This window comes from Hipposideros armiger, unplaced genomic scaffold (assembly GCF_001890085.2).
Source record: "Hipposideros armiger isolate ML-2016 unplaced genomic scaffold, ASM189008v1 scaffold_472, whole genome shotgun sequence".
In the NCBI taxonomy this organism is placed as follows: Eukaryota; Metazoa; Chordata; class Mammalia; order Chiroptera; family Hipposideridae; genus Hipposideros; species Hipposideros armiger.
In genome coordinates, this window is record NW_017731822.1 from 744,863 (window position 1) to 770,730 (window position 25,868).

General features: G+C 43.0%; 2 protein-coding genes across 3 annotated transcripts in view; both read left to right on the forward strand.

The window, feature by feature from the left end:
• RFX8 (regulatory factor X8) overlaps positions 1-7,813 on the forward strand; it is a 53,470-nt gene extending 45,657 nt beyond the window's left edge. Inside the window, exons 9-11 of the mRNA XM_019666478.1 lie at positions 133-247; positions 2,050-2,366; positions 7,637-7,813. Coding sequence (XP_019522023.1) covers positions 133-247; positions 2,050-2,366; positions 7,637-7,813 — 609 coding nt within the window. The remainder of the gene's footprint in view (positions 1-132; positions 248-2,049; positions 2,367-7,636) is intronic.
• A 12,315-nt stretch (positions 7,814-20,128) lies between these two features.
• The window catches only part of CREG2 (cellular repressor of E1A stimulated genes 2), a 32,831-nt gene continuing 27,091 nt past the window's right edge, over positions 20,129-25,868 (forward strand). Inside the window, exons 1-2 of one of the 2 annotated variants that reach the window (XM_019666468.1) lie at positions 20,129-20,746; positions 23,041-23,210. In XM_019666468.1, coding sequence (XP_019522013.1) covers positions 20,330-20,746; positions 23,041-23,210 — 587 coding nt within the window. In that variant the 5' untranslated portion in view covers positions 20,129-20,329. The remainder of the gene's footprint in view (positions 20,747-23,040; positions 23,211-25,868) is intronic. The other variant, XM_019666467.1, reaches the window with a different exon arrangement.

Sequence of the window (25,868 nt, forward strand, 5' to 3'; positions counted from 1 at the left end):
CTCCTCCTCCTCCTCCTCCTCCTCACTTGGCCACTGGAAAATGTCTGTGCCTGATAAATGTGTGCCTTGAAAACATGCTTCTCTTCATTGTGTCATTAATCCCAGCACTATTTCTCTCACAAAATGTAACAGCCAAGCAGAAGCAAAGAGGAGTTCATCAAATTGGCCTCCAGCTTTCAGCTAAGATGGAATTTTCTTCTCACCACTGTGAGCAAAGCCATGACCCTCAGCCACAGAGACAGTTTTGGTAAGTCAGAGAATACCAAACACTTGCATTCTACCTTTAAAATGTTATTGTAGCATAAGACTTTTCCACTCATCTGCCACAAGTTAATGCCCCATTCCATTTTGCTATGTAGAATCCAATCGTCTTTGAACCTTTTTTTATGTAAAATACAACATAGACACAGAGAACCATACAAAACCATAATAACCTTTTCTTTAATGGCAACATGAGAATCCATCAGACAGTTGGGCCACGCTTCACTTTCCCATTCCTCATGGCTGGATGTGTAGGAAGCCCCCCCTTTGTTTTTGAATTGTGTGCTTTGGGACGTTTTAAGACAAGCACCATAGGAGGCCACTGAGATGGAGAAAAAATAGGTTCTTTGGGGCACCCTATCTAACTTGCAGAGGGCCAGCTGAGTGGCTCAATTGGTTAAGAGCTCACTCAAGAGTGCAAACTCTGAGCAACAGTGGTTCGATTCCCGGCCCAAAGCTGAGCTGCTGCTGAGCTGCCAACAGGTGGCAGGATGGTTCAGCTAAACAAAAAACAAAACGAAACAAAAAAAATTGCAGGAAAAACAATCATTGTAGTCACCAATGTATGCAGATGGTGGAAAGAGTGAAGTAGTACATTTTGCAAACTCTCAGGTCAAAGAGATGGTCTTTCGTTGTCAGGGAAGGTCACATCTGTTACCAGATGTACAATAGAATAGCAGAGTTGTAGGAAGGGAAGGTCACCAGCCCCATGGAAAGGAACATTCATCTCAACAGATATTTATTGTCCCTACAAAGTCCCAGGCACCTTTCCATACAGCAGTGGAAAGACAAAGTCTTGGCACTTATAAGCATACACGTTAATCAGGTGAGAGGCCCTGCTCCAGAGAGCTGCCAGCTGCCCTTACAACAGTAGGCAGAACAAGGAAGAGAAGCCAAGTTCACTTTAGCTCAGTTTTGCAAACACCCTGGAGCTCTTTTGAAGGTTGCTGCTGTAAGCTGCCCTATAGGTGACAACCGTTTATAGTGAGGCTCTCCCCCTTTAGAGAAGTCCAAAGTGATTCTGCTTTATGATAATGCTCCCCCAGACCAAAGTGACTGACAGCGGATTCGTGTGCAATCACGGGGAGAGATCAGCCCTGTAGTTGTTGCTTTTTCCTATCTACCTTCTCTGGACCTCCATATGAAGCCAAAGTATTAACAGCAGTAGTTTTTCCTCTTCACATGAGCCATGGTTTCCAAGATTGAAGAGGCCAAGAGCTGTTGATCAGGCTCATCCTGGACCAGGTCCTGCCATCCCACCAAGCCAATATCTTTCACTGTAGGTCCGTCAAAGAATATTGAATATTGTAAAGGGCTTTGAAATGGACAAAAAAAATTATCTGAAGTGGGCAAAAGGCTTTGATATGAGCCAAAAGGTTCAGTAAACTGTCCTGAGTTTCCTTCACCTTTCTTTGCCTTTGAGTTATTTTACAACCCTGTGCCTTGTATCAAACTGGTAATAATGCAAACAATAATGCTCCCCAGAAATGCAAGCTCCTAGTGTCAGGTGGGTGCAATTGACGACCCATCTTACACCAGATAAGTTTTAAGTTCCCTTTTGTGGCTCAGGCTATTTAGCTCTCTGTGCTTTCTGTCCAAAAACTGCCTTGCTGGGGTTCTCTGGACATGGAATGCTACTTGGGGAATGGACTCTGCCTAAGACCCCTCAGGGCCATCTATAGGAGTGAGGCTTTAATACACAAGTGTTTAAAATCCCAGAACGGTTGTTAATTTCACAGTGATCTATTTATTCATCTATCTAATTATTCATTCATTATTTCAATGTAGGTTCCTGGCATCTGTTTCATTTGCTGCTTTTGGAATATGTTATTCATATAGTACAGTCATGCATAGAAGAGGGAGAGGAGGAAGACGACGTGGGAAATCTCAAGGCAATGCTACCAGATGACCAGTCTCTTGTCCAGCCAGACCAGGCAGCTTTCCACTGTCCAGAGTCTCCACCATTTCAGGAGTATGGAAGCCTGAGTGTGGACCCACCTCGGGTGATGCTACAGTATGCGAGCCAGAGCCTCTGTGCCATGGGTGTGAGCAGTGTGGTTCTCAGAGTCCTGGGCTTCCTGGTGGACACTACCACAGGCAATAAGGTACAGACACTGGGGCCTCAGCTTCCACACAGTTTTTTCAAGGTCAATAAGAACTACCAGGTGATTAGGAAACCCATAAAGACCCCATTATCCAAACAACAATACAGGATTCTAGAGTCATCTGCTTTCGATCATTTTGCCAGGAGGGATTATAATAGCCTAATAGCCTATCTGCTGGCTACCAGTCAGCTCAGGTTTGGGGTGCATTGATATGAGCCTGGCATGATTAGAGGAGCAGAATATGTGGATGGCCTTGTTCTGGCCTTCCCAGAGCCTCCTGGACGTGCTTAGGCTAATTGAACAATAGATTACCACTAGCCACTACACTGAGTGTTATGCACTGAAAAGGCCTCTGGCATTCAAAGAAGGGAGACATTGAATAGTCTGAATAGAAAGGATTTTGAAAAGGTGGAATTGGGGTACACTTTGAAAGATATAAAATTAAGAATTTCTCTGTATCCATCACCGACTCTATACCCTTTATATATACATATTATTGCGAAGCCATAGAAGTCTACACAGTATCTATGCTGATCATTTTCAAACCATGGATAAGAAAACTGAGGTTCAGAGAAGCTAAGTGACTTGCACAAAGTCACACAGCAAGTAAATAGTGGAACATGGGCTGGCCGAGTGGCGCGATGGTTAAGAACTGGCTTGGGACGCCAGAGGGCCCCGGTTCGGATCCCACCTATGAGGGCCAGTGACACGGCCCTCTGCAGCTAAGATGCTGAACAACAGCTCAACCTGGATCTGGGCTGCCGTGAGTCACCGGCGACAGTGTAGGCTGTAGCCTCTGCTGCAGTGGGTTGCCATGGGCTACCGTGTGTAGCCAGTAGCCAGCGTGAGCGGCCAGCAGCCACAGTGAGCGGCCATCCAGAAGCCAGCGACTGATCTGCCTCACCCGGGAAGAGCGCAATGATGGTGCCAACATGGGCCAGTGAAGCAACGTCTTCCACAACTAGACTGAAGAACAAAAAACGACAGCAACATGTCCGTTCCCCTTCCCCCAATTCCCCAGCACTGTTCCCATGCCCCCAATTCCCCAATAAAAAAATCTTAAAAAAAAATAAAATAAAATAGTGGAGCAGAGATTGGAGCCCTGGGCTGCCTGATCTCAAGTCCATTCTTCTCCTACAACACGAGCTCAGAGGAAGGTGGTCCACACCCCATGGGTTGGAGGGGTCAGAGATGGGGCCTTGCAGGCCAGGAAGAGGAGCCAGGAAGCAACTGAAACGCCAGAGCTGAGGCCAGGAGTCGCTGGTTTAAAAAAAAAAAAAAATCTTGACACTTGAGGCGGTACTAATTTCTAAAACTTCTATACCTGTGTCTGGAAGTTTCCCACTTTATATGGTGTTTCTTTTGTACGCCTGAGTTCCCCTTTGAGTGGATGAGTTGTGCTTGGTAGAAAACCATTAAATGAAGGGGCGGGGCTCTTGACCTGAGTTAATAATGGCCATGGCCATGGGTTGAGTCACAGCCTGAAACCATTCATGCCCTACAACCCTCAAAATAACCAGAACCTTCCAGGGACCTCCCCTTCCTGAACAAACCCTCATTCCAAGTTCTCCAGGGTGCAGAGAACCTGCACAAACTGCTATCGAGTGCTACTCCAAAAAGACACCGTGCTGGACAAAAATAACATGGGCAGGATCAAAGGAAATGCATGTCCCGGGTTCACAAATGCTCTGTGTTTGGTCTTACTTTGCAATAGTAGGTTTGTATATCCAGCTGCCTTCAATGACCTTGGCGTAGATTCAGACATGTGTCTGTAAATAAGAAACTCACCTCCTCTGTGAGTGTGTATGTGAAGCAGATGTGACCATTGAGGCCTGAAATAGTGAAATGCTGACCCCAAATCAGGGACCCAATGGCTGGTGGGGGCTGGGCCTCCTTAGAAGAGGAACAGCTGGGGGCAGGTAAGGCACCACTCTCCAGCTGGTACTTCCAGGTTGTTGGCTGAGAGAAGGCTCTGTTAGGTCTGCAGATTGGGACCAGTGGCCGGGCTGTGTCCAGGATCCAGGAGACTGTCTCTCCCTGCTTCCTGATCCTCTGGAGAATATACCTCGTCCTGGTAACAGGGCCCTGCAAAGGCTGGCCAGTGGAGAGCTCAGCTGAGTGCACTCTGGAACATTCTGTGCAGCCCTAGTAGGACAAGCATTTGTGCCGGACATTCAGCTCCAAGTGTGCAGATCTCTCTGCTCATTGGCTGGGGTGAGAGCTAGGGTGGTAAATGATTTGACATGCCCCTTGGTTACCAAGGTAATTGGGAGTAATCTTTTCCCTCTTGGGCCACAGTTGGAAGTGGATGGAGAACAGACACTGACAGGCTTCCAGTGCTGGGCATTTAAATGCATCATTTCAGCAACCCAACAAGATGGTGTTATCATTGCTCCCATTTCAAAGAAAGCATAACTGAGGCTCATGAGGGGTTAAGTAATGTTCCCAAGGTCACCTCCCTAATAATTGGCACAGCAGGGATTCAAACCTGCGTAGATCTCCTTCTGAGACTTTCCTTTCTAGTACCTTCTCTCTCCCCAAAGGTACTTCCATGTGCTTTAATTCCAAAAGCAGTGAGTTGAGAGTAAATGAAAAATATCTTCAAGTCTGATGATTTGGGGAAATAAGTGGGCAATTCTGGTACATAACTTCCTGGGTTCAAATTCCACATCTTATACTTATTAGCTGAGAAGCTTGGGCAAGTTGCTTAACTTATCTGGTTCTAGGTCTCCTTATCTACAAAACAGGACTAATAATATCTAATTCCATAGGGCCATTATGAGATTTAAGTAAGTTAATCACCATTCTTAGAAAATAAAGTTCTTAGAACATCAGTAAATACCCATAACCACTAGTCATTGTTATTATTTCTCCAACAAAACCTCCTAATCTGAGCACCTTTCCACAGTACTGTCTACCCAATGCCCTAGCAACTCTGGAGTTCATTGTAATGGGGTTTCACCTACACAGTCATGCACCAAACAATGACATTTTGGTCAATGATGGACCGCATACATATATGACAGTGGTCCCATAAGATTATAAGGGAGTTGAAAAATTCCTATTGCCTAGTGATGTTGTAGCCCTTACAACATCATAGCCCAATGCATTACTCACATGTTTGTGGTGACACTGGTGTAAACAAACCTACTGCCAGTCGTATGAAAATCTAGCACATACGTTATGTACAGTACATAATACTTGATAATAAATGACTATATTACTAGTTTATGCATTTACTATACTTTTTATCATTATTTTAGAGTATATTCTTTCTACTTATGAAAAGCGTTTGCTGTAAAACGATATGCCATGTTACACCTGCAGCAGCCTCATACATCTTGGGTTTACATGTCTCTTGATTGCATCATTTTCTCTTGTGCTTGATTTCATCTCATGTTGTTTTGTACAGTAACATGCTGTACAGGCTCGTAGCCCAGGAACAGTAGGCTACACCACACAGCCTAGGTGTGCAGTAGGCTAGGCCACCCAGGTTTGTGTGAGTGCACTCTGTGACATTCGCATAATGACAAAATCACCTAACAGTGCATTCCTCAGAACATATCCCTGTAGTTAAGTGATGTATGACTGTATATTTAATTGGTGGAAACAGTAGAGAAGATATTAAATACTTAATTGAACTACCAAATAAGGCAATACAAGCAGACGAATGTCATATAATCCAAGGTAATATGCATTAGAGATTAATTAAACCTGCTTCTGTTGGTGAATGCTTGCTGAATTCACTATAATGACTTAAGCAATCTAACACCAAAAAGTTACGCTCATCTAAATTTCATTGCACTCATTATTCAGCATTGCACTCATCATCAACAGAAAAGGACGCCCTGTGCCCCATGTGCACTCACCTGCCTCGAATGAACCCCCTCACTCCCCATTCAACTGCACGTCTGTGTAAGCCTCACTCTCTGATCAATTCATCACTGCCTTGCACCTACGGTAAGAATTGAAGTCAGCATTCCGACGGCCATACCCATCTGTCGCTCTTCTACAGTCTAGCAACGTTCAAAAAAAGTAAGATACCAAGGCATGTTTAAGACAATAGCAAAAATTATACTGATATTAAATAAAGAACCCTCTTTTTAAAAATACGCTACACAGCTTTCATGTTCCATCACATACTCAAGGATTAAAGCATAGCAAAACTATTAAAAATAATAATATGTGACTCATCAACTATAGGGTAAAGGTGAAGACAATTTTTGTTTTTGAGAGAGAGAGAGAAGAAAAACATCTTTTCATTGGGTGGTGATGGTTATTATGGAATTTAGAGAGGAAGGGTGAGAAATGTACTTCCATTAGCTTTGCATTTGAGGTTGTCTTGTGCACATCTTTGTCAAAATATATTAGCTTTGGGGGGGTTTATTGATGGAATCAGACCAAGAAAATATTGGGTCGCTGGGAAAGTTGTGACGCATTTTTGCATTGGAAAACAGAAATACGTGATGACTTTCCCGACAACCCAATATATCTCTATTGGTTTTTGAAAGTAGTCACATACAAGGATTTGCCGATCTTCTGAGTACCCTCAGAGGTAAGGGAAAGGTGGCATATGACCCTTGTCTCTCTGATAGGAACATTTGCATGGGCAAGTCAGATGACTTATCTGAGAGCTGGCATTTCCACAAACCCCAGAATCTGTGAATTCCTCAAATCTGTTACTATCCAACAGAGTGTCAAGTTAATCAATGATTGTTTTCACAGATTTTCCCTCCTTATCTACTGGTGTATTTGATGGATGGTAGAGGGAGGGTCTGTGTGAGAGCTGGAGCCAACTGCATCAGCTCAGAACAGACAAGAATGCAGGATTGGTACCATCTGGAAGGCGGCCACAGCGATAAGCGCTACAGCCCTCAGAGACCCGTGGATATTGCACAGGCTCCCTCTTGATTTTCACTGCTGAGCCGGGCTCTCCCATGTCTTCAATGGGAGAGCATTGTTTTTTGCAGTCAGTGCCTCACAAACAACTACAGGCCCTGCTCCTGTCTTAAAGAGAACCCACCTGCTCCTACCTCCCTTGGCCTCTTTCTCTTGCACCCGCCCAGGACTGAGAGATCCCTTCCGTGAAGCCCACCAGACCCTGAGCATTCCTCTGAGAAATTAGGAATAAATGCACGAGCTTCCCGTTTAGGTCCCAAGGTGAGGGCGAGGGCATGGTAGAATAATTCTACCAAACGGTGGGTCCTGCAGCAGGGAAGAGTGTAACTTTTTCCTTTTATCTTTTGCTTTTCAACATTTCCCCCTTGCAGCTCATCCAGGTATCGCTGGAAAACAAGGCCACAGAAAGCACCATCAAACTCAACCTTCCTGTGGGACAGGAAACCCTTGTCACCCTAGAAGATGGACAAAAATTTGTGATTCACATATCAGATGTACCCCAAAGCTCTGGGAATATTTATTTCAGGGAAAGCAATGCTAATAAGTAAGATTACTTATTTGAATAGGACATGAGAAAGCTTAGATTATCATTCTTAAAAATACATTAAATGTTAAAACTTTCGTATTGATAAGAAAGTTTTTTAAAAAAAGATTTTATGTACATAATAGAGGTAGCATGGTCTGTTCTATGTTTATGTGTATTTCAAAGAGTTGATTTTAATGAAATGTATAAACTGATTTGGAGAATAATTTTTGCCTCTGTTGCTTTTCTTTGGGGATTTCCAAGTACATCTATTTGGGGACTTGACAGAAGAGAAATTTTAGAAATTTTGAGGGGTGTAAAAAAATGGATACATCGCCAAAGAAAGATAAAGTTTGAAGCATGCAAACTGGTGCAAGCAGTAAAAGGCCAATGGTAATATATTTTTTCTTCTCTTGGTAGTGCCCCAATAAAAATAGAATTTGCAGAAAAATCCCCCCAGGCAGTGAAGAACAGAAGAAAAAAAATTGATAGCACTGTGAGACTTACTCACTTGTTCACTAAACCATCCCAATTTTCTTTGGTTTACCACTACAGCTTCCTTAATGTAAGGTACAATTCTGAATCCAACAATATCTGAACAAATGAGGATGTCCTGCTTTGAATCACTTTTTATTCCTCTCATTCCAGCAAAACCCTAAAAAATGTTGAAACTGAGATTATTGTTAAACAAGATCCATTTATATGTAACTGGTTATAATATTTAAAAGGGATTGAACAATTCATGCTTACCATGATTTCTGATACAAGTAGAAATAATAAGAGGGTATTTTGTTGATCTCATGTTTTACATAAGAAATGAATAAAATTTCCCTAAATGCTTGGAAATTTTAAAGAAACATAAGAATGATGTTTCCCTAGATTCATTAAGAATTACCCGGGGCCAGCTGAGTGGCTTGTTGGTTAAGAGTTGGCTTGGGAGTGTGAGCTCTGAGCAGCAGGGCCACCAGTTCGAATCCCATATGGGCCAGTAATGCTGCGCCCTCTACAGCTAAGATGGTGAAAAACAGCTCAACCTGGAGCTGGGCTGCCATGAGTCTCCGGCGAGGGTGTAGGCTGCAGTGGGGCTGCAGTGGGCTGCCATAAGCTACTATGAGTGGCTAGCAGCCAGCATGAGCAGCCGGCAGCCAGTGTGAGCTGCCATGATCTGCCGTGAGTGGCCGTCCAACGGCTGGCAACCTATCTGCCTCAGCCGGGAAGAGCGTAATGATCAGAATAAAAATGGGCAAGTGAGGCGATGTCCTCCACAACTAGACTGAAGAACAAAACGACAGCAACTTGTCTGTTTCCATGCCCCAATTTCCCAATGCTGTTCCCTCCCCCAATTCCCCAATAAAATCTTAAAAAAAGAAAAAAAGAACTATCTGTCTCGGGCCCAGCCGAGTAGCTCAGTTGGTTAAGAGTTAGCTTAAGAACCTGAGGTCTTAGCAACAGGGCCGCCGGTTCGATTCCCACATGAGCCAGTGTTGCTGCACCCGAGCTGAGCTGCCACTGAGCTGCCAACAGGTGACAGGGTGGCTCAGCTGGTGAGAGCACATGCTCCTAATAGCAACACTGCCTGTTCAATGGTGGGCTACGCCCACCCCCAAATAAGACTGAGGCCAGCACCTTGAGCTGAGCTGCTGCCCGGGTGGCTCAGTGGATAGAGCATGTGCTCTTAACAACAAGGCTGCTGGTTCGACTCCCACATGGGATGGCTATATCCACCCACAACTAAGATTGTAACACAGCACCTTGAGCTTAGAGGCCATGAGCTGCCGACGGGCAGCCAGATGGCGACTGGCACTCTCCACAACTAAGATTGAAGAACAACAACTTGGCTGGTCCCTCTCCCCAATTCCCCAACACTGTTCCCCTCCCCCAACTCCCCAATTGGGAAAAAAAAAAGGAATTATCCATCTTTATGGTTAAAAAAGTAATCATATTTCAGAGCCCTTTACCACCACATTTAATATGTTATCTCATTTCTTAAGCTATCTGGGAGTCATTATTTATCAAAGAACAACTCAGAGGTATTCCTTTGCTCAGTGACTTTGCATACTTATCTGTTCACATATAAGTAGACAGGTGTTGGACTGAGTGAAGAAACAAAGGCAACGATAAGATTTATCAGCCTGGGAACAGCGAATTTTGTTTGCATATTGTGGGGTTAACTGATTAGCAGAGAGCTAGGAGAGGGCACTCTGTCCTTGAAAAGGCCAACCAGGTTTATGAAAGAAAATTTGTTTATCTGTGGGGTTAGAAGTTAGGAAAGGAAACGAGGATGGGTAGTAACAGAGAGGAGGAGAAGAAGGGGATCCTGGGACCCTCACTGTGTTCCAATTCTTGGTCTGCTGGGTGGCCAGACGCTGTGTTCCCTTGTGAAAATGTGTCACAGGCTTACACTATGTCTTGACTACTTTTCTGCATATGTTATATATGAAAATGTATTTTTAAAACTAGGAGGCATTGCACACATTATGGGGATTGTATGGGGGAATTCCTGGCGGAAGAAGAGATAGGGAGCACACAGAGGATCCCAAGAGCAAGTGAGCGGATTTGAAAAGATGCTAGGGCCAAGGAGCACTGGGGTGAGATTGCAACTGCACCTACCACCTGCGTCTTTGTTCTTCCCTCAGCCTCCTGCTGAGCGGAGGAAGCAGGAGGCGGAGCAACCACAGGCCTCAAGTCCTAACACAGCTTTCAGCAAGGAGAAGGGAGAAGCTTTTATCTTTAATGAAGTTTCGGATTTTTATTAATACACTTGGCTGGACATTTTTAATTACTAACAGAGATGGCTCTTATGACTGAAAGCAACTGGTGGTCTTATATTGTTTGACAGTGAGCACCAGTATGAATAAGGACTCCCACTAGCCCTGCCCCGAAGCTTGGATTTTTATCCAAGAGCCAGGAATTATCCACAGGCAGTTTTCTGCTTGCACAATCAGTTCACCGTTGTGGCATTACAAACTAATCCTTATTGACCTAAAACAGCCACCATTTATTTCTTATTCTTCCCCAGGCCACAGGTTGTTTGAATGGTCCTGGACTGGGACTGGACTTGGAGAACCTCAGCTGGGTTCACTCGGCCATCTGTGGTCCCTGACAGGCTCATTAGGGTCTGGCTGGTCTAGGCTGGCCTCCACTGGGATGGTCTGGTGCTTGGCTGCGTGGCCCTCACACCCTTCCAGCAGGCTAGCCTGTGCATGTTCTCATGGCAGAGGTGGGGCCCAAGAGAACAGAAGTGGAAACACACAGCACATTTTCATGGCTCTGCTTGTGACAGTATGTTCCTGTCCCATTGGCCAAAGCAAAGTAGGTAGAAAAGACGTGGACAACGTAAATGGTGTGGATACAGGGAGGTGTCACACAATTGGAGTCATCGATTTCAACCTACCTTAATATTCAACTCAATATAATGTCTAAATCATTATCTCAAATGTTCTGTTAGGGAGACAGTCTTCCAGGGGACATGGCCTGTTCAAGGTCACCCAGGCATCATCAACACAGATTCCACAATCACCTTCATGGCATCATGCGCTGTGACATTGTTATAGCACTGGCTATCCATGCAAACTAACTTGACATGAGGCATAAATATTTGATCCTCAGTTACGCATAAAGGCAATAGTATTTTCTGAAACAGTAATCTGAAATAGAAATAATAATGAGACCCTGTACAAACAGAAATCTCCCCACGGTACATCACTATTGCCAATGTAGTTCTTACAGAAAGAGAAGCATGTCAAACGTTTTTTATGGTAATAATAGTTACATCTACATAGAACTTGGGACATAAATTTTCACTCACAATGATGTTAATGGAAGCCCACTAACATTCTGGCAGTAGGCAGATTTTCCAAAAACAGATAGTTGATCTAAGCTGTACAACAATATGTTCCAAAAATTAAGTATGTATTATGTATTTATTGTTTTCCTCAGTAGTCTTTAAGCATTGGGGATCATCAGTGAACAAAATAGGCAAATCCCTGCTCTTAGATTACATTCCTGATAGAAGACCAACACTGAACTCATCAACAAATAAAAACCTACTATTGTAGGTGGTAATTACTAGTATAAGTGTAATAGTAAAAATAACACACAATGAGGAAGATAGAGTGATGGCAATGCAAGCGTTGCAACCAATGTCTCTCTCACCAAACATAATTTGAAAAGAGGTCTGAAGAAGGGGGTTGGGGAGGGGCAGGTGTGAGGGTCTTACAGAAGGTGGGAGAATGGATCAGAGAAGTGGAGCAGCACGACCAGGCAGCCTCATGCCTCCTTAATGTTAATGCCATGAATTTTAAACGATTAAGAGATTTAAAATCACTGATATCCAGGAATATACCAGGCTTGTTCATTTGAACCAATTCATCAGGTAAAAATAACTAATGTGTTGGAAAATATATATATATATATATATATATATATATAATGTCTTCTTAAAAGCATCAAAAAGCTGACATGGTAGAAAAAGTATCTCCAGGTCAAAACTGAAGAGAAAGTGGGACCTAGGGAGATGAGTTAAGCACCAAGCCTACTTTTTCTGATCACACAACTTTGCGCTTCACACTTGATGTCTTAGGGTGAAGAAGACAGTAGTCAAATACCAGACTCATCCAGGGTGGGGAGTCTAACAGCAGATCTCATAAATGGGAACACCCAAAGGGCTTCGCATTCCAGGTAAGGGTGAGTCAGAAATAATGTGCCCCTGCCCTCCCCCACCCCCCAGGAGATGACAGAAAGTCACTGAATATATCAGGGTGGGGGAAACCCTGTCACTCTCCCTTCTCCTTTTCTCCCAGTCCCTAGCAACCACTCCTTTTACTGACAAATGATGTTCTGTTGTATGAATGGACCACATTTTATTTATGTATTTATCATTCAATAGACGTTTAGGTTGTTTTAACTTAATGGAAAACATGAATAATGTCATTTCTACTTGAGTAACAATTGTTGGCTCCTATGGTAACTGGTTAACCTTTTTAAGAATTGCCAAACTGTTTTCCAAAGTGGCTGCACCTTTTTATACCCCCATCAGAAATGGGCGAAGGTTCCACATTTTCACCAATATTGATCAGCTGCCTTTCTGTTTATAAGCATCTTAGTAGGAGTTAACTGGTATGTGTTGTGGTTTTGATTTGCATTTCTCTAATGACTAATGATGTTGAACATCTTTTCATGTGCTTATTGGCCATTTGCATATCTTCTCTGAAGAAATGTCTATTCTTGCACAATTATTAATTGGGTACTTATTTCCTTGTTATTGAGTTGTAAATATTCTTTGGATATTTCAGATACAAGTCCCATGTCAGACATATGATTTGCAAATATGATAACAGTAAATACTTCAGTATGTCTTTGCAACAGAATTTTTTACCTAACCAATACTCCTTTATCATGCCTAATTACCTCAATCATGGCTTTTAACAGTTGATCTATACATTGCATTTTGTCTTATGTCTACTAAATATTTTCATATTTACAACCATACACCCCTAATTTTTAATGCCATTTATTTGTTGAAGGAACTGGGTTCATTGTGCTATGGAATGTTTCATTCTAAATCATGTAACTTTCCCATTGTATTCTGTATTTCTATAAACTAGAAGTTAAATCTAGAGGTTAGGTAGATTTTTTTTTTTTTGTATAATGCTTTATAGGTGGTGCTGCATGCTTTCTATCACATTCTACACAACCCATCAGGCAATATCTAAAGTCCCTGTAATGGGCCAAATGTTTGTGTTCTCCCAAAATTCACATATTGAAGCCCTAGACACCAGTGTGATGGTATTTGGAGGTGGGGCTTCTGGGAGGTAATTAGGATTAGATGAAGTCATGAGGGTGAGACACTCATGATGGAATTAGTGACCTAATGAAAAGAGAAAAAAAATGAAAGGTCATGACAACACAGTCAGGAGGCCATCTATAAGCCAAGAAGAGGGCCTTCACCAGACACCAAACCTGCTGTCCACCTTGAACTTGGACTTCCCAGCCTCCAGAACCAGGAGAAATAAATAGCTGTTGTTTAAACCACTCAGCCTATGGTATTTTATTATAGCAGCCCAGAAAGCTAAGATGGTCCTCGGTCTCACTTTTAGTGAAATTAAGAATTGAGATTGATCAGTTGGCTCAGATGTTGCCAGGCTGATCCATCCATTATAAGATTCCATATCGGTATTTTACTTAGTATTTTTATATATTGATTATTCTTGTCTATATCGATTATTTCTTTAGTGATTGCACAATAATGATTTTTCTAACTTCGTAATTCCTTCTAGACATACTAGCTGGAATTAGTCTAGAAAACAAATCTTTCCTTCATCAATGATTTGGTTACTTTGACATATAATTCATAGAGGAAAGGCAGGATAAATGTTTGAGTATTTTGTTTTTAAAAAAATAAATTTTCAGAATATATTGGATGCCATAACAACTTCCAGTGATGACTAATGAGATTCGGTTTTTGTTTTTATTTTGAATCATTATTAACTCAGACCTGTGTACCTGTCACCCAGTTTCCCTCAATAATTGTATCTTACATAATTATAGTAGAATACAAAAAGCAGGAATTTGACATTGGTACAATGTATGTGTATAGTTCTGACATTTTATCACATGGAGATTTGTCTAACCACTGACACACTCAAGCTATAGAACTATTTCATCACCATAAACATCTCCCTCATGATAACCCTTGATAAAGTTAATTTGTATATTGGGACCCAGAAAATGGAGGCCACCCCAGTAGGCTAGCCCATGTCACAAATTTAACCTGTCAGCCTTAAAGGAAATGCCTCGCTGTCAAGGAAACCTAACATACACCAGCCATAGTTTTCCAACTCAGCTTTAGCTAGCTGCTTGACTGGAAAATATGGGATCTGCTAGCTTTACCAGGAAGTCCCCAAGCTCCTGGCCAATCACGTCCTATTTCCAGGTTGCCTCTTCTATCACTCAGTAAAACAGATTCTTTTGCCGGCTGGGTGGCTCAGTTGGTTAGAGCGCAAGCTATGAGCAACAGGGTTGGCAGTTCAACGCCCACATGGGATGGTGGGCTGCGCCCCCGCTTACCCCCTTCCTTTGCGGTGACTGGACTTGGAGTTGAGCTGCGCCCCCCACAACTAAGATTGAAGGACAACAACTTGACTTGGAGCTGATGGGTCCTGGAAAAATACAATGTTGCCCTTTCCCAATTCTCCAATAAAAATTTCTTGCCCAAAATCCCTTGGGAAGAGTGCTCCACTGCTTGTGAGGCCCTGGACTTACTCAACCCATGGATTGTTCTCCCTTAAATAAATGACAACACATTGTTTTAGTTTTGTCATTTGACACCCTTTATAGTCACACACCCCATGCCTGACCACTTATGTTTTCCATCTCTGTAATTTTGTCATTTTGAGAATGTTATATAAATGAAATCATATAATACAGGACCTTTTGAGAATGGCTTTTGTTTTTACTCAATGTAAGGCTCTTAACACCAAGTTGCTGCACATACCAACAGTTTGTTTCTTGTTATTGCTGAGTAGTGTCCCATGGTATGGCTGTACCATGGTTTGTTTAACCAGTCACATACTGAGGGACATTTAGGCTGTTTCCAAGTTTTGGGCTATTACAAATAAAGCTGCTGTGAACAATGGTGTACAGGTCTTAGTGGGGGGACCAGTGTTTTTATTTCTCTGGGATAAATGCCCAGGAGAGGAAATGCTTGGGTGTATGATAAATGCGTGTTTAGTTTTTTTAAGAAACTGCCTTCATGTTTCTTTGTGATGCTTACATTATTCCATCTTTTGCTAGAAGAAGTCTTTTAAAGTTGCCTCCTGTGTTCTGTTGACATGATCCATTAGTCTTTTCTAGCTTCATTTTTTTCTTACTGAAGAGGACATCCCAGGCTCCTCTTGTACATTTCCAGCCTTAAAATTGAGCTTTGTTATCTTTGACTCTGTGCCTCTCGTTGTCCTTGACACAGTATCTGTGGGTGGGAAGTACTGGGTAAGCAGCAGATCTGCAGTCCCTTCCCCCCACTCCTAGTCAAATCTTCTTATAGTATTTGCTGATCGTATTTGTTAATGGGAGAGTCCTTTTTTATAGCAGCACATACCTGATGGCTCAGGACTGCTTATAATGAACAACTCTGAAATCTGTAGGAAATGTCATAGGCCAAATAACTAAGTTCCTATTCAAAATAGTCCCTTCTAATATAATCAATAATGTTGTAAATATTTTGTAGGGTGTCAGATGGACACATGCCTTGCTAGGGAGACCACTTCATGGACGGTGTAGAGGGTTGACCACTGCACTGTATACCCGAAGCTGAAGTTGAATAATATTGTATGTCAACTATAATTTTATATATATATATAGTCACGGGACATGGAGTACAGTGTGGGGAGTGGAGTCAATGGAATTATAATAGATATGTGTGATGTCGGGGAGGAGGTGGATTGGGGGAGAGGGGTTGTCACTTTGTGAGGGGTGAAAAGTATAACTATTGTATTGTTTTGTACACCTGAAACTAATAAAAAACAAAAATAGCCCCATCTATGTAAGTGACATGACCTCATGCATCATTTAGAGGCCTAATGTGCTGCTCATCTATGACTAGTAGGACTTTAAAATGATAAAAATTGTTCTGGAAAACAGCTTGACAGTGTTTCAGTCTGCTTGGGCTGCCATAACAAAATACCATAAATGGAGTGGCTTAAAAAGCAGACATTTATTTCTGAGAGTTTGCAGGCTGGAAGTCTAAGATCAAGGTGCTGGGCCATTCAGTTCCTGGTGAAGGCCCGCTTCCTGGTTTGCAGATGTCTGCCTTCTCACTGTGACCTTACACAGCCTTTCCCTGGCCCATACATGCAGGAGGGCGGAGCTGAGAGGGAGACTCTCATTTTTATATAAGGTTATTAATCCCATTATGAGGGCCCCACCCTCATTACCTAATCTAACCCTAATTGCCTCCCTAAGGACCCATTTTCAAATACCATCACATTGGGGGGTAGAGCTTAACATATAAATTTTGGGGACACAAGCATTTAGTCCATAACAGGCAATTTCATACAAACTTAAACATATACCTACTCTACGACCCAGTGATTCCTAGGTATTTACCCAAAACAAAGAAAGCATATGTTCTCAAAAAGACTTGTATGAGGTATTTATAGCAGCTTTACTCATAATAGATAAAACTGGAAACAACAATAACATCTATCAATAGGATAATGGGTAAACCAATTTCAGCATATTCATTGTATTCATCTACTTGGACTGCTGTAACAAAATACGATAGACTGGGTGGCTTGAACAACAGAAATTAATTTTCTCACAGTTGTGGAGGCTGAGATATCCAAGATAAGGTTCCAGCCAATTCGGTTTCTAGTGAGAACTCTCTTTCTGGCTTGCAGATGGCTCGCCTTCTCACTGTGTCATCACATAGCTTTTCCTCAGTGTGCATCGGGAGAGAGAGAGCTCCCTGGTGTCTCTTCTTATAAGGGTACAATCCTATCAAATCAGGGCCCTACCCTATGTCCTCATCCAAACTTAATTATTTCATGAGAGGACTTATCCCCAAATACAATCACACTGGGAGGTAGGGCTTCAACATATGAATTTTGGAGGGACACAAACATTCAGTCCATGACAATAAATTATCTAAAGTATAGCACAATGACAAAGTGACAAAAAATATGAAAGACGCATTAGAAACATTAACCAAAGAGAAGGCCTGAAATATGTTTCCAAGAATAGGTAAGAGGCAATGTTTATGGAGATAATTGTTGAGAATTTTCCAGAACTGATGAAAGACATCCAACAAATTCCAGGAAAAAATAAAAGAGAGAAGTAAAGAAAGAATAAAAAAAGGAAGGGAGAAACTCACACCTAGACACATACCAAAGACACAGAGAAGAGTTTAAAAGCCATAAGAAAAATAAAGAGAGGTTACCTTCAAAGAAGTGACAGTAAAACTAAATTCTGACTTGTCAATATCAACAACATCAAAGTGGAATGGTAGCTTTAATGTGTTGAAAATATACCTACTAGCTAGGAATTCGATACTCAGCAGAAATATTTTCTATGAATGAAAGAGAAATACATGTCAGACCAACAAAAGAGAGCTTGCCACTAGTAGACCTTCACCAAAGGAAGTTCTAAAGGATGTACTTCAATCCAAAAGGAACGATTCTGAATGGAAGGTCTGAGATGCAAGCAAGGATGAAGAGTAAGGAAATTGGAAAACATGTAGCTAAATCTAAATAAACATGGATTGGATAAAATAATAACAACAATATTTGTTGGATTAAGAAAAATACAGCATCAGACAAAAACAACAATAATATGTAAGTCAGGAGAAGAGATAGTCTTCAACAAAGAGTGATGGATCAATTTGATACCTGTATAGACAAAACAAAACTTGACCACATAGAAAAGTTATCTTTAAAGGATTATAGATCTAAATTCATGTAGTAAAACTATTAAACTTCTAGAATAAAATATCAAAAACATTTTTAATGAGCTTATGTCAGGCAAAGATTTCTTAGAAAGAATGCAGAAAGAAAGCACAAACCATAAAAGAAAACAAATGATAAATTAGATGTCATCAAAATTTTAAATGTTTGCTCTTCAAAAGACACTGTTAAGAAAATGAAAATGCAAGCCATGGACTGGGAGAAAATATTTGCAAAACATATACTTGATAAGGGACTGGTATGGAGAATAAATAACTCTCACAACTCAATAAAAAGAAGACATACAACCAGATTTTTAAATGGCCAAATATTTAAACAGATGCTTCGCTAAATAAGATAGACAAAGAGTAAGTGCACGAAAACCTGCTAAAAATTGATAGACACTGGGGAAATGTAAATAACTGTCCCAGCAACACAAACAACACAAGAAGAAACATTCTCACAAATGGAATTTTGACTGAAAGTAGAAAGACGCCAAAGGTATATAAATGATTCCATTTATACAAAGTTCAAAATAGATAAGACTAATCTGTAATATTTAGGGATGCATACACAGGAAATACATCTCTAAAGAAAATCAAAGAAACATGGACCACAAATGTCAAGATAGTAATACCTCTAGGAGAGGAGGCAGGGGGTTGGAGGGGGTGGGGCATACAGAGAGCTTTTAGGAACTGGCAACATTCCTTGTCTTCATCCAAATGAGTCTTTAAATTGTACATATATATTTTCTGTGTATGTCCTATCTCTCAATCAGAATATTTTAAAGTCATTATCATGTAGGTTGGTGAATGGACAGAGGAATGGATACATACAAAAATGGCTGTGACTGGAAGGGGACAGCAGGAGATGAATGGAGTGGAGGATCGGGTAGGCCGTGGATCCTCTGATTTCCGCAGGATGTACCATTTCCCACAAAGTTTATCTTTAAAAATTCTAGTGTTAGTTCAATTTATTTTCATCTATGACAAATGTGAAGCTGAACTATTAGACTCTAGGTGGAAAATCTAGGGCAGAAAATGGCTCTTAGTGGGCCAGATTATGGATGCCATCAGCAGAGGTTAAGGAGCGTAAATAATGTAAAATTATTTTGATATCTATAAAACTGTACTATTGAAAACAGCCCAAATTTCCATCAATCAGAAAATTTCCTCTTAAACTTTATTGGAGAACAGTGTGTTTTTCCAGTACCCATCAGCTCCAAGTCAAGTAGTTTCAATTTAGTTGCTGGGGGTGCACCTCACCATCCTATTTGGGAATCTAACCATCAACACTTGTTCAGAGCACGCGCTCTAACCAACTGAGCCACCCGGCTGCCCCCAGAAAATGTTTTTCAATTGTGGTCCATTCATACAATTCTCAGGCTACTCCATCCCGGCCACATTCTCTCTCAGTAGCCTTGATGTCAGTTTATATGTAAACTTGATTCTGCTTTTAGATTAAGTGGCCCCAAAGCCTTCCTGTCCTAGCAAAGTGTAAGACGGTCATCGTCCTTAACAGAGAAAGAGAATGGGTTTTGGTATCAGACAAACTTGGTGCTAATCTTAACAATCCCTACCTCGGTCTATTATCAAAATCCAATGCTTGCTCCATGCCACGCACTGTTCCAAGCCTCTCCAAATATTAACTCACTTAATACTCTCACCCATCATCCCTGAGTTAGATACTGTTTTCTAGTGAAGGAACTGGGGTACAGAGAGGTTAAGTGCTCGGCAGGGTCACACAGCTGGTGAGTGGAGGAACGTATTGAGCCGGGATTTGAATGCCCACCGTCTAGCTGCACAGCCTGTGCCATCCAGCGGGAACCGCGCCCATCCCCAGACCTGGCACGCGATGGGTACTCTGCGCACAGCGACTGCAGTGCGTGCAGCGTTGGGGTGGAATCTGGTCTTCCAGTAGCCTCGACTTTTCCAAGTGGCGTGCGGCTGCCAGGGTCCGCAGCTGGGGACCCCGCCCCGGAATCCTGCGACGGAGGGAAGCTGGCGCCATCTCCCCGCATTCGCCGCCGGGGGGCGCTGCCGCCCTCGTCGGCCTCCGGCGCGTTGCTGGCGGTCCCCGCGGCCCCACGCGCTGCCTGCAAGATGTCTGTGAGCCGCGGCCAAAGGCCGGCGGGGCCCGGGATCCACCTCTCCTGGCTGCTGTGCTGCAGCGCCCTGCTGTCCTCGGCCGCGGGCTACGTTATTGTGAGCTCGGTGTCCTGGGCCGTCACCAACGAGGTGGATGAGGAGCTGGACAGCGCCTCCACCGAGGAAGCAATGCCGGCGCTGCTGGAGGACTCGGGCAGCATCTGGCAACGTAGATTCCCGGCCTCCGCGCACAAAGAGGACGCGCACCTGCCGCCCCCCGCGGGCACCGCCCGCGCCCGGCCGTCCCCGGCGCCGCCGGGAATGTTCTCTTACAGGCGCGAGAGCGGTCGGAGGCTGCGCCCGAGTACCGCCCGCTTCCTGGCGCACGTCAGTGCCTGGGGCTGTCTGGCCACCGTGTCGGCGCACGAGAAGGTAAGCCACTCCGCAGGGAGCCTGTGGCAGGTGCCTGCCTCGCAGTGGCCTGGCTCCCAGATGGCGCGCCCAGGGGACAGGAAGATGCTAGCAACCACTCACGTCCTCGGATCCAGGTGTAACAGATGTGCCCAGGGGGCTAGATTGACCCGCGGGCACCCTATAAATAACGGAACTAGATTGTGTTTCGGTTCGCAAGGCAAAGCGGCGGTGGAGGGGAGGAGGGGGCTGACAACCAGGCTTTCTGCCAGGTGGTTGGGGACTGCAGCGCAGTCTTGAGATGCTCAGTCGTAGAGTCGTAGAGACGTCTGAGCAGAGAGACCTGGACAAAAGAAGCCACTTGATGTCCTTTGTCATCACAGAGTGGGCGTGGGGCAGCCCCTCCCGGTTCACAGCGCCCACCTATAGACCCGAACTTCTCTGTCACTTACTGACACGGAACAGAATTGGGGGACTAGGAGAAAGACATCACCGGGGCCTTGGTGTAAATTTAAATTTTAAAAAATGAAACTCTAGAATTTTCCTAGAAAGGAAGCTTAGAGTGCAAAGTGTGTAAATGCTGGAATGAGCTGTTATCAGCTGCAGGTTTTATGGTTCAGTTCACAAATATTTTACTCACCTGTTAGACATGATTCCACCTTAGGCTGAAGTGACATGGATAAATGATGAGATTGTAACATTTATAAGTATACACCCTCCAGAATGCTTTTAGGACTGTTAAGATAGATGTAAGTGGTTTTTTCGTTTGTTGTTTGTTTTTGTTTTATAGGGCAGTACTGTGAACTCCTATTTATTGCATGCAAAATAATAATAATAATAATGTTTTATGTATAGGTTCTTTCCCCAGCAGCGGGTCTCAGCAACTCCGAGACTGGCCAAGTCACTGGGTTCTCCACTTTGCTTTCCTCATCTATGACATTAAGTAGTTGACTAGGTAGTTTTGAAGGTGCTTTATAGCTTAAAAAATTATCTAAATGACAACTTTATTCTGATTATGTCAATGATGTTAACTTCTTTCACAGCATCCAAATAGTTGTTCATGGTTACATCTTATGCTCCTAAGGTACACCTTAAGAAGCTATCAAGCTTAAATACGAAACTGATCTTGGATTAAAACACAGATTATTTCAAGTAATTAAAAGTATAGTGCTAATGTAGTCAAGGTATTTTAACCCTGGACATCCCTTTTCCTAGCTTTGTTAGTAGTTCCCCTTTCCAATACTGATATTTAATCCAAATTCAATAAATTCAGAAGACATTTACCACGTGCCTGCCGTGTGTGCAAAGTATGACTCTCAGCACTTTACAACAAGCTGAAAAACAGAAGCCATGAATGAATTTATATTGCCATTTTGGAGGACTCTTTTACACCATGGTTTTTAAAAAAAGATTCAAGCCATCCCTTATCACAATTCTACACATTCTCGTCCTGCAACACTTCAAAGCCATCCCTAGTTCTACACTTTCTTTCCTGCAGCACTTCAAAGACAAAGATGGCCCCTGAGTGCTGAGCTAAGTAACAGTGAAGACCACTCTGTAAAAGGCAAAGCACATGAGACGGGGAGGCTGGACCCAGCACGGCTTGGGAAGACCTAAAAAATATCTGTATATATGTCTGAGAATTTCACCCACTCTACTACATGACCGGAAATAGATATAGCACATTTCTGAACTTCCTTTAAGCTAAAAGGATGAGAAACTAGTTTCCTATATTTTGCTGAATTATAGAAAATATTATTGATTACAATTAAAAAAAAAAAACTATGACTAATCCATGAGAAAGTGATATGGTCCTAACAGAAACCGTAATAGAAAGTTCTTGGAGTCCAAAGACCACTAAAGATGTCAAAGTTAAGACTTGAATTCTATCCCCAAAGTTGCCAGAAACTTGGGGGATACAGCGAAGGCAGTGGGGCTCCCAGGGGCAGCTTGTGGGGAAGGTTTTAGCATGACTCTAAATTTCATTCCCCCTTCCCCCAAATTACTTCAGATTTAATAAAGTGAATGTGTTGGCTCTGTACTTGCAGCTTCAAGAATAACCCCCTAATCATTCCTCCCAAGCAGAATGTCACTGCTAAGCTCCTCTGTAGAAATTCTGGAGCTGCCCCTGGGTAAATTGGGCAGATTGGGGAGCACTGTGCCTTACTTTACTCTCTGTCAGAACCATGGTGATGCCATGCTCCCTTCATACCCACGGGGTGCTATATTTCCTGGCCACAGACACAAGCTAAGCTCCCAGCTCAGGGCAACCCACAAGCCTGCATTGAAAAAGCCTTTTTTTCATTGTTTGTTAGATCCCAGGACTGCCGTTTGGGAACTGCGTGCCCATCAGTGATGGCCCCTTGAACAACAGCACTGGGATTCCTTACTTCTATGTGACACCCAAGGACCCTGTGGTGGCCAATCTGATGAAGAACTCCATGGCCTCACTCCTGCTGCCAGAATCAGAAGGAGAGTTCTGCAGGTAGGCAGGGGTTTGGCCTCCCCACACACGGGTCCTCTGCATAAAGCAGAGAGGCTATGGGGTGGGTCCTCGCCAAGTCACACGGCTACAACAGGGCCCTGATGTGCAACATGCTGTCTTCACTGACTTGAAGTGGAAAGAGTAGGATACCCTTGGAACTAGATTAATAGAATTCCACTAGTCACCAAGCTGTGTGATTGGGGGCAAGGTACTTAACCTTTGGGAGCCTCCGTTTCCTGATCTGTAAAATGGAAATAATAATCTCTACCTCATAGGGTTACTGGGAGTACTAACCTAAAACTAAAAGACCTTTCAAAGTGAGAGGCAATAGCACTTATTTGAGATCAACAAGAATAGCTACTCAGGACATTGATTCAGGCAGAAGCCCAAATAGGGTTCTGATTAAGAGACAAAGGCAATGGGTATTTGTGAGAAATGGAAGGGGAGCAATTACATCAATAGAAGGAAGGCATTTCTGTGGATTGGTGCAGGTAACATAACATCATGATGCCAATTCTAAACAGTGTTTTTAATTTTCAGTCCAATAGTCATCAGTCCAGTAGGCACAATCACTGCTTTCTTGCTATCTTTGCAAACAGTTCTTTGGGACACAGTGTTGTTTCAGACCTAGTCCAAAAGTTAGTTTGCCCTATTTTAACATTCCAAAGGTATGAGGCATAAGATGCAGAAGGCAGTTGCTCTGGGATGTCAGCTCCAACTCCATCTTAAAGTGTCTCTATCTATATCTATCTATCTATCTATCTATCTATCTATCTATCTATCTATCATCTGATAGGAGGGCTGGAAATATTTGCAACGTGTGTTGAACAATACTGGGTGGGAAAATGGCAGCTCTTGTTACAGAAAAGCGTGGGGGACAATGGTGGGGAGGAAGTTGAAGGAAGAGCCAGTGGTTTGTGTCTGAGGCATTGGCAGCACAGTGTCTATTTGTTGTTTTTCAAATTAATTTATATCCCATTCCTCCCCACCCCCCGGAGAGATGTGTGCAATAAAGGCCTGGAATCCTTTCATACACTTTCTCAAAAAGTCTCTAAAAGACACTCAAGCACAAATGGAACACTGATCCAGCACCTTTGTCTGAATTCAAAATGTGAAGTTTGAAATCAACTCCTGCCAGGGAGATGTCTGCATTGAGCTAATGTGGGGGGCTTCAAGCAAGCCCCCCCCACCACCACCACCACCACCACCACCACCAGGAACAGCAAACGCAGCAGGTGGCCTCAGGGGAGCCCCTTAACCCCCAGGGACTCAGTCACGTCACCTGTAAGATGTAGTGACACTTTAGGAACTCGAGTAAGATTCATCGCAGCTCCAAAATTCTATTATTCTTTACACAGAGCATGAAAAACAGATCAAGCAAACAGATTTATTAGTTCTTAGGAGGGGCATGGTAATAAAGTAACAATTCGCTGTGAAATGCAGTGTGGCTAAGACGCTGTCACTTCCCCTTGGGACGCTGACAGTGAGAGACTTCAGAGGGCTGAAGATAGTCCAGCTGACCTAGGTCCCTACTGGCAGGAAGCCAGGAAAAGGAATGTTTCCTTTTTCGAGGGATATTCTCCTTGTTCTTAGCCAGTCAAACTTACGGTTACTGGAAATATATTCCCAGGATACCTTTCTAAACATCTGAGGTGTTCCTGATTCGGGCATCCCGAAAGCAGTCATTATACTGGCACCTGTTGATTCCAGAACCCAGAGCATACCTGCTCCTGGAGACAAGCAGCAGAGCACAGAGCAGTGAGACAAGCTGCTACAGAGCTCAGGTGGGGGAAGGAATCGTCTACTGGAAGCTCCCAGGCAGACGGCTGCAGGTCTGTGCGGCTGGGGACGGGCTAGATTTTTCCTGTTTCATTCTAAGTGGAGAGACAAAGCCAGAGCAGGGCCTTTCTACGTGGTGTGTCCTAGGGCTCCTGTGAACTGAGAGGGCCAATGGGGCTAAGGAGCCTTAAACCAAGGTTAGAAAGGAAGGAAAGCAGTGTGGCCGCTAAGCTGACACAGGAAAAGGGCTGCTTTCCCAGACATTTCCTGTTCTGCCCACTGGGCGTTTTGGCTACCAGCTGCCTCTGCATCCATGGGGGTCAGCCCTGGTTACTGCAGAGGCTGCACTGGCACAGGCTGGTGAGCTCCACCTCCACCACAGGCCACAGCCCAGGAGAAGGAAGCTGTCCAATAAACGGGCCAAACACAATGCAGGCCCAAAGGGAGAGGGATGCAAGGCTGAGTCTACTGCACGGGCAGGCTGGTGGGGGGCCTCTCTACATTTAGAGCTTCATTAGGCGTGCAAGACAATTGTATACATCCTGTTAGGTGTTTAATAAGCAGATAGGTGATAGATAGATAGATAGATATAATAGATAGATTGATAGATAATAGATATAATAGATTAGATGAATGGATAGATAGATAGATAAATATGATTGACAGATAATAGATATAATAGATAGATTAGATGAATGGATAGATAGATATGATAGATGATAGATATAATAGATAGATATGATAGATGATAGATAGATGATAGATGATATATAGGTAGATAATAGATATAATAGATGAAAGATAGATAGATAGTAGATAAATTTGTGTGTGTATATGTGTGTACTTTCATACATTCAACTATTATCTATTCTGAGAATA